This window comes from Pogona vitticeps, chromosome 1 (assembly GCF_051106095.1).
Source record: "Pogona vitticeps strain Pit_001003342236 chromosome 1, PviZW2.1, whole genome shotgun sequence".
In the NCBI taxonomy this organism is placed as follows: domain Eukaryota; kingdom Metazoa; phylum Chordata; class Lepidosauria; order Squamata; family Agamidae; genus Pogona; species Pogona vitticeps.
In genome coordinates this window covers 235,891,183-235,900,336 of record NC_135783.1, presented here as the reverse complement: position 1 = coordinate 235,900,336, position 9,154 = coordinate 235,891,183, and the positions used below count along the sequence as shown (strand labels likewise).

At 43.4% G+C, this 9,154-nt stretch overlaps 1 protein-coding gene across 1 annotated transcript; it reads left to right on the top strand.

Annotated features, from left to right (window-relative positions):
- The first annotated feature begins 879 nt into the window (after positions 1 to 879).
- On the top strand, positions 880 to 7,031 carry LOC144586692 (uncharacterized). The gene is made up of 2 exons (XM_078385459.1): positions 880 to 5,080; positions 5,945 to 7,031. Exons 1-2 carry the CDS (start codon positions 2,030 to 2,032, stop codon positions 6,386 to 6,388), a joined length of 3,495 nt encoding a protein of 1,164 aa, XP_078241585.1. The 5' UTR covers positions 880 to 2,029; the 3' UTR covers positions 6,389 to 7,031.
- Positions 7,032 to 9,154: the final 2,123 nt, after the last annotated feature.

The window sequence follows — 9,154 nt, the reverse complement described above, 5'->3', positions numbered from 1 at the left end:
GGGAACCCTGTTTTTCAAAACATTCTGTGGAGATCATATGTTCATGGAGCAATGGGTTTTGATGATTATATGACTTTATATAAATCGTAAAATGTAAAGTTATGAATTTTTAAACAAAAACACAAAATGTATTTAGCCATGGCATGTCTCATTGTAGAAGATGCACTTCTGTGGAAACCATATTGTTTTGGAGGAAAAGGTTGATTCCCATACATGTTTGCTAACTCTGGCCTATCTGTCTGTGTGGCATCCTGCCTGCTTCCCAGGTTGAAGACCCAAGTCAATCGGGCAACAATGTCAGCATAAGACACGGTTTCATCAGCATGGAAGATTCAGTTCTTCTTTGATTCCTTTCTTAGCAACCTCTGATGAATTTTTCTTGCCATGTGCTTGCTGTTTTACTGCGTATTACTATGTAAATGCAAGAGGGACGTGGTGGTGCTGCGCACTAAACCGCAGAAGCCTGTGCGGCAGGGTCAAAAGACCAAGCAGTTGCAAGATCGAATCCACGGGACGGAGTGAGCGCCCGTTGCTTGTCCCAGCTCCTGCCAACCTAGCGGTTCGAAAGTATGCAAATGCGAGTAGATAAATAGGGACCACCTTGGTGGGAAGGTAACAGCGTTCCGTGTCTAAGTCGCACTGGTCATGTGACCACGGAAGATTGTCTTCGGACAAAACGCTGGCTCTATGGCTTGGAAACGGGGATGAGCGCCGCCCCCTAGAGTCGAACACGACTGGACAAAAATTGTCAAGGGGAACCTTTACCTTTACCTATGTAAATGCTACGCTGTTGGAGATTTATTATAGTTGCTCTGATTTTTTTTCACTGTTTTAACATTTTTATCATTGTTTCCTGTGTCATTTTTTGATTGCATTGTTACAGCCAGCTATGATGTCTCCTGTCCTTCAAGGTTTTGGAGGGAGTTTAACATCCAATAGTGGGAGGAAGGCGGGACATCAGTGGGTGGAGCTGGGATGGATATATATTGGGGAAAGTGTGTCATGAAGGGGTTCTGTTTTAAGTTCTGCTGGAGCAGTTCTGGATTGAGTTTTGTGGAGTTCTGTGTGAGCTCTGTGTTCTGTATGAACAAACATTTAGAGTCTGTTTATGCTAGTGCCTTGATTTAAATAGTCTCTTGTTTTATTTATTTACCAATCCAAGTGTGTACCAATCAATAAATTTTAGTTCTCTTGTTTTTGAAATCCATTCCTGTCTGTGTGACTCATTATAGGGAATGGTTGGTGGCAGTCTACCTGAAGTGTGAGAGAGTGTTGATGTAGTGTAACAGGCCTCTTTGGTGAAATAGAGAAGGAGGTTGTTACATGATAAAGTGGTGCCAGCGTTGTGGGATTCAAAAAGATCCAGTGAAGCCTTGGCTGTGTTGTGCCCAGAGCAGGGGTTTTAGTCAGGGAAGTCTGAGTGAAGGTGTGGGTTACCTTCTAGGACGTGTCTCCCGGGGAGAACGTCTAGTAGAGGCGCGCTGAACCTCAGACTGGGGACTAAAGATAGGGAAGCTCTGAGGAGACATTTTGGCGGGAAAAGCGTCCCAAAAGGGCAGAGGCTGTGGTGTGGCTGGCCTGTCCTGAGTTTGTGTAACTCTGAGGGGGCAGAGCAGAAGCCAGGAGACAGCTACGCTGAGGGAACTTTCCATTTTGGACAGCAAGCCTAAAAAAGAGAGGCAGAGCTGTATATTTTACGATTGGTACCACAGACAGAGAAAAAGAAATTTTACTCTGTTTATTAAGAGGCCTAGCTGGAGGCTGAAGCCTGGCAACAGTAGCTAGCTTGCCAGTGCTGGTAGAGCAGTAACTGTAGAACAGACCCACTGACAGGAAAAAAGTGTACCTTTTAAAATCAAGGCCTGTAAGTTGGAACAGAAGCCTGAGGGAAAATTATGCCTCTAACCCGCAGTCAGGTTGTGGAAATGGGGGACCAGGAAGACCCAACACTAGTGGATAATGGGTCTGAGATGATTTTGGCTCTGTGCAAGGGGATATTGGTGGTGAACAGACAGCAGAATATAGGAAAATGCACTTAGCGTATCAACATGAACTTAGGATGAGGGAATTAGACTTAAGGGAAAGAGAGAGTCAGAGACAAGTGGAGGAGAGAGAGAGAGAAAGGCAAAGACAAATAGAGAGTGAGAAAATTGCTCTGGAAAAAGAAAAGATGACATATGAGATCAGAAAACTTGAGTTGTTGAATCGAAATAACAATAATGACTTGAGTCCAGATGGTTCTGAGGGACGCCTGTCAAAGGCTGACCTGAAGAAATTCCCAGTCTATAAAAAGGGAGATTGTCCTGAGGTTTTCTTTTTTCTGCTGGATAGAACATTTATAGATTTCTCCATGGAAGAGTCGGAAAAAATGACCATTGTGAGGTCACTAATTAGTGGTAGCCTGGCGGAAGTCTATGCTGAGATGCCAGTCGAATTATTAAAAAATTACCCAGAATTTAAAAAGCTTGTGTTTGCCCGTCATGGCATCAACGCTGGACAGCTGAGACAGAAGTTCAGATCTCTCACCAGGAAACCTGAAGAAACCTTTACACAGTTGGGTGCCAACTTGGTTAGATATTTGGATAAATGGTTGTCTCAGGAGGGGGTAGAGACATACCAGCAATTGAAGGATCTTTTAGCTTTAGAACAATTTTATTCTATCCTACATGGGGACTTAAAATTTCAAGTTAAAGAAAAGAAGCCGAAAATCCTTAAAGAAGCCTCAGAAATTGCTGATTTTATAACCCAGATCAGAAAGCACATATATTCTGAGGGAAAATATGGGAAGAAGGCAGGGGAAAGTTATGGTAGATTCTCTCAGGGACAGGTTAAGAGCCAGCAGTGTGGAGGTGGCCAGGTTGAAGGGAAGTCCTCTGAACAAAAGCAGCAGAGATCTCAAGTTTTGGAGGGAAAAGTAAAATTTGATGATAAATATGCTGTGAATAACCGAAAATGTTATTTTTGCCAAGAAAAGGGGCATGTAATCTCAAACTGTGATAAACTAAAACACATAAAGGGAAATTTGCCTCAAAATTTGAGTGGAAATAAGCCAAAAGCTGTGTATTGTGTACAAAGGGATAAGGGAGCTTCTCCTCTGAAAGAGACTGTTGCCATAGCATCCCCAGCAAAACTTGATACATCCGCTGAGGGCTGCTCTGAGGAAGATGGCCCCCTAGCTGAAATCAAACATTGTCTTCTGGTTAGGACTAATTCCCAACTTTTTGAGACAGCTGGAGATCAGATTGGGATTTTAGATCATGAATATCTGGCCTTAAGGGACACCTGTTCTCAGGTGACTTTGTGTCATCCGGATATTATTCCTACGGAGTGCATACTCCCCCATGAAACCCTGAAGATTAAAGGTATAGGAGAAGAGTTGATTACCCTGCCAATGGCTGAAATATTAGTGCGTTATAAAGGCTGGACGGGTAATTGGCGGGTCGGAATTTCATCGGAGGTGCCGGCAGCCGTGCTCGTGGGGACTGACCTGGCTGAACATGTTAAGAGGGTGTTAGTTCTTACACGTTCCCAAGACACCACCGAGACAGACAGGGGAGTTGCTGAGGTGAATGAGGAGAAAGCAAATGAGGGTAGACAAGGGGCAGCAGCAGTTACAATTGATTTGCCCAAGAGCAGTACCTTTTCAAATGAACAGAAAGAAGATATTACACTTAAAAATTGCTTTGAGAAGGTGACAGAAGCACAGTTATCACCTGAAACTCCAGAGAGGTTCCACATCAAACAGGGAATATTGTACAGAGAGACACTGATGAATATCTCAAAAGGGGGAGATGGGATTAGAAGACAGATAGTGGTGCCAGCAAAATATCGCCAGATGATCTTGGAGAGGGGACACGCTGACATATTTGCTGCACACTTAGGAGTAAACAAGACTAAGCATAGGATCATACAGAATTTTTATTGGCCTGAAATAGGGAAGCAAATTAAAGAGTTCTGCAGAAGATGCGATGTTTGTCAGACACAGGGAAATAACCGCGACAGAACCAAAGCAAAGTTATGCCCTTTACCTGTGATCTCAACTCCATTTAAGTGCATAGGTGTGGACATTGTAGGGCCATTGCCCAAGGCCACAAAGAGGGGGAACAGATTTATTCTCACTATTGTGGATCATGCCACGAGGTATCCAGAAGCTATTCCCTTGAGTAACATAGAGACCAACACAGTAGCTGATGCCCTAGTAAATTATATGTCAAGGATGGGATTTGCTTCAGAAATAATTACAGATTTAGGAACAACGTTTACCTCAAAGCTCATGAAACGTCTATGGCAAATCTGTGGGGTCAGGCATACAGAAACCACCGCCTATCATCCGCAAAGTAATGGGTTAACTGAAAAGTTTAATGGGACCCTGATGAGAATGATCAGGGCTTACTTAGCAGAGAATCCAAAAAATTGGGATCAGAAATTGCAGTCACTGTTATTCGCGTACAGATCTGTACCACAAGCCAGTACTGGTTTTAGCCCATTTGAACTTCTGTTTGGGAGGAAAGTGAAGGGACCACTTGAGTTAATCAAACAGAATTGGGAACAGATCATAGAGGATGATCCCCAGGATGTAGTTACCTACATAGACATGCTGATGAATGACCTGAAAAGGAACTTAGAGCTAGCTTCAGAAAATCTACATACTCAGAAAGCTAGACAGAAAGCCTGGTACGACAAAAAGGCGAGAGAAAGACACTTTAGCCCTGGAGAGGAGGTGTTGTGGTTAAAGCCTCTCAAAGGGAACAAGTTACAATTAAATTGGGCAGGACCATATAGGGTCATCTCAAAAATGAATGACCTGAACTACATTATAGAGAATGAGGAACACCAAGGCAGGAGGGTGGTGCATGTTAACTCTTTGAAACCTTACTATAGGGAGAAACAGAGAGTTTTACTTGCCATGAAAGCAGCTGATAGGGAGGAGCATGACTTGCCTTTCTGGGAAGGGAGGGGTGAAGTTAAATACAACCCAGAAGAGGTGAAGATCAGCCCTGCACTCACCCTGGATCAGCAGAGAGAACTGAGATCGTTAATCACCAAATACTATAAAGTCTTTTCAAATAAACCTGGGGAGGCTAAGGGAGTGATGCATAGGATTGATACTGGAAATGCACCCCCGCAGGCAGTATCCCCATACAGGGTGACGGGACCTTATAGGGACAAAGTGCGTAAGGAGCTGGATGAGATGCTCAAAGAGAAGATTATAGTTCCATCTTCAAGCCCTTGATCCGCTCCAATAGTTTTGGTAGATAAACCGGATGGGAGTGTCAGGTTTTGTGTTGACTATAGGAAGCTGAACCTGGTGACCAAACCTGATGCCTACCCAATGCCCCGGCTGGACAACCTGATTGAGACCATAGGGGGTTGTCGCTATATCTCTTCATTAGACCTGGTTAAAGGGTTTTGGCAGGTGAAGATTGATCCTAGGGATCAAGAGAAGACCGCTTTTTGCAGCCCTTTTGGATTGTTTGAGTTCCGTGTCCTTAGTTTTGGCCTCAGGAATTCACCAGCTACATTCCAAAGGCTGATGGACCAAACCTTAGAAGGGCTTAGCGAGTTTACAGTAGCCTATATCGATGGCATAGGGGTCTTCAGCAACACCTGGGAAGATCACCTAAGACACCTAGAAGTAGTACTGCAGAGGTTAGGTGCAGTAGGGCTGACAGTGAAAGCAAACAAGTGCCAGCTGGGTAGCCCAGAGATCAAGTATTTGGGTCATGTTGTAGGGGGAGGAGTAATCAAGCCCCTAGAAGCAAAGGTAGAGGCTATACGTGATTGGCCTAGACCCAATACAAAGAAAAGAGTCAGATTATTCCTTGGTCTGATAGGCTACTATAGGAAATTTATTCCTAGGTTCAGCGAGATGGCGGCACCGCTGACCGAGCTGACGAGGAAGAAAACCGATGACCGCATCCCGTGGACCAGCGACTGTGAGGAGGCGTTCCAGAAGTTGAAGGAGGCGCTAATCAACCATCCAGTGCTGCGTGCTCCAGACTTCGACCGGGAGTTCATCGTGTACACCGACGCATCCAATGCCGGGGTAGGAGCTGTCTTGTGCCAAGCAGATGACATCGGAGACCATCATCCAGTGTCCTACCTTAGCAAAAGGCTGCAGAAAGGAGAGAGACACTTGGCGACCGTGGAAAAGGAGTGTCTTGCGATTGTTTTTGCAGTTCGGAAATTATCGCCTTACATCTGGGGAAGACATTTTGTTCTTTGCACTGATCACTCCCCACTGAGTTGGTTAAAGACAATGAAAACCCACAACAGCAAACTGATGAGGTGGGCTCTGATGTTGCAGGAGTTCGACTTTGAGGTTAAGGTCGTCAAAGGGACAGCGAACTGTGTGGCTGACGCCTTATCCCGAAGACCAGAAGAATGAAGACACCGGATGGACAATGGACTGTGCAACTTGGCAAAAATGGTTGAAATGTTTCTAAACATGTGTTGTTTAAAATGTTGTTATGTGTTTGCCTATGAAATGAATAACTTAAATATAGGTTGCATAGTCTTGGTAAGTGAATTGAAATAGAGGTAAGCTGGTAATGTGTTTTTATGTTTTGTAATAATAAGTGATTTATGGAAGTAAGTATGTTTGTATTGCAATGTTAACCTGTTGATTTTGCTCCTGGTTGTTTTTGGGAGAAAAGCAATTTAGCTTTCCCCCGCAAAAACAACATATAAGGGGGGAGGTGTTACAGCCAGCTATGATGTCTCCTGTCCTTCAAGGTTTTGGAGGGAGTTTAACATCCAATAGTGGGAGGAAGGCGGGACATCAGTGGGTGGAGCTGGGATGGATATATATTGGGGAAAGTGTGTCATGAAGGGGTTCTGTTTTAAGTTCTGCTGGAGCAGTTCTGGATTGAGTTTTGTGGAGTTCTGTGTGAGCTCTGTGTTCTGTATGAACAAACATTTAGAGTCTGTTTATGCTAGTGCCTTGATTTAAATAGTCTCTTGTTTTATTTGTTTACCAATCCAAGTGTGTACCAATCAATAAATTTTAGTTCTCTTGTTTTTGAAATCCATTCCTGTCTGTGTGACTCATTATAGGGAATGGTTGGTGGCAGTCTACCTGAAGTGTGAGAGAGTGTTGATGTAGTGTAACAGGCCTCTTTGGTGAAATAGAGAAGGAGGTTGTTACATGATAGATCTGTTAACTACCCAGAATAGTGTCTAGCACTAATGGGGTGGTATATAAATTAATAAAACAAAGAAAGAAACGGAGAGCACATTCACAGACGTCTTTGCTTTAATGCCTAGGAGCACCTCGAATTGGACCATATTATAAGCTGATATTCCTTCTCAAACCAATTTATAAACTGGCTGCTTTTTTCAAGATTACATATTTTCTAGAAATGGTGCAACTGTGGAAAAAAGGACAAGGAGTAATGGCCTCTTTGCAGATTGTTAATAATTGGAAACATGCTGTTTTTCTTTTTCTTGTAAACTGCTATTTACAAAGGTGGCTCCATGTGAATTCTTTGTCCTCCTCTGTTCAGTTTTATCTGCTTTATAACGGCCTTTTTAATTATTTCATTGGGTGTTTAATAGTAACGAAAGACTACAATTCCACCAGCCTACCCAGAGACTTTCATGAATCTTTAATACTATGGCTAAGTAGTCTGGCTTAATTGGCCAGACCGTTGCTTGTTTGGAATTCATCTATAAAGCGCTCATGAATTGTGCTTGGCTAGTTCTGAGCATAGCTTGGGTGGCTCCTTAGAATGCATTGCAGACATATATTCTAAGATATATATATTTAAGAAGCAATCCCAGTACCACGCTCAGAGGGGAAAATGGGGTACTTGCCCCAGGTGACAGGTTAGGAGAGAGGCAAAAGTAGCAGACTCAAAGCAAACAGCCAAAGAAAGCTTGGTGGAGTGATCTGACACTGGATATACCGGTATGTGTGAAACCAGGCACAGCTTGTATTTTGACCAAGGGGGCTTCAAGGCAGAAAGAGAGAGCCAGGAAAGAGAATGAGACAAGGTGGGAAGAGAGAACGCTCCATCCTGCTGCTACATTTGAGCCTAAATCTAAGTCTCTCATGAGGAGAGAAAAAAGATCCCAAAATGGGTGGAGTGAAGATCCCCTTCAAGAATCAATTGTTGCCTGCCACCCACCTCTCCTCACCCAGAAGGAGGGCCTAGCCAGCTTTTCCTTCTTGTGACTTCCTGAAGTTGTTCATGGCTGTGAGAGAGCAAGCTTTGCTTACTTGCACATAATCCAGTTTATTAGTCAGTAAACGTGGGCCAGTGAGGGGTCTAGAAACTATAGCAAGGAGAGGAAGAATTTAAATAGATGGGTAAAACTAGAAAGAGGTGAAGGAAGTTAAATTGATTGGGTAAGAACATGAAGAAAATGATGGAGAGGAAACAGTGCAGCAAAAAATAGTGGGATGAATATAGGAAGAATGGATGAAGGCATAGTATCAGCTGTGAAGATCGTGTGTGTGTGTGTGTGTGTGTGTGTGTGTGTGTGTGTGTGTGTGATGGAGAGGAAACAGTGCAGCAAAAAATAGTGGGATGAATATAGGAAGAATGGATGAAGGCATAGTATCAGCTGTGAAGATCGTGTGTGTGTGTGTGTGTGTGTGTGTGTGTGTGTGTGTGTGTGTGTGTGTGTGTGTGTGTGTGTGTGTGTGTGTGTGAGAGAGAGAGAGAGAGAGAGAGAGAGTAGAACTTGCCAAAAAAAATTAATTTTGCTGAAAAAGTCTCCAAAATACCAAATAATAATTGTCTAGTCCAGAAAGCTCTGCAATCTTTTCTCCCAGCCCAGAATTAAGTGCTGTCTTTTCAAGCAAGGCATTACTCTTCAGTTTCATTAACAGAATACTAGACCGCAATGGAGGCAGTTGGATAGAAAATTAGAAAACATGCATAAATGGTGACTGTTCTTAACATTATTGTGATTGTGATTACTTTAAGGGTGAGGAAGAAGACGCAGGAATCTCCTGCCATCCCTCCCCTAAATAAAATTTAAGTGAAATGTAATTTATTCCATAACATCTGTGGCTTGAAGTTGACAAGGTGACCACTCCCTTTTTTGGTGGCAATCTGGAACCATCAAGCACGCCAAAGACCACATAGGCTGGTTCTTCTCTCAGGAGTCACCATGGAGAATCATTCTCTCAGATGCTCCAATCTCT

Coding starts and splice junctions, on each gene's coding strand:
- LOC144586692 (XM_078385459.1), top strand. CDS start 2,030: ATGCACTTAGCGTATCAACATGAACTTAGGATGAGGGAATTAGACTTA. Junction 5,081..5,944: donor TTTCAAATAAACCTGGGGAG/GCTAAGGGAGTG, acceptor GACTGTGAGGAG/GCGTTCCAGAAGTTGAAGGA.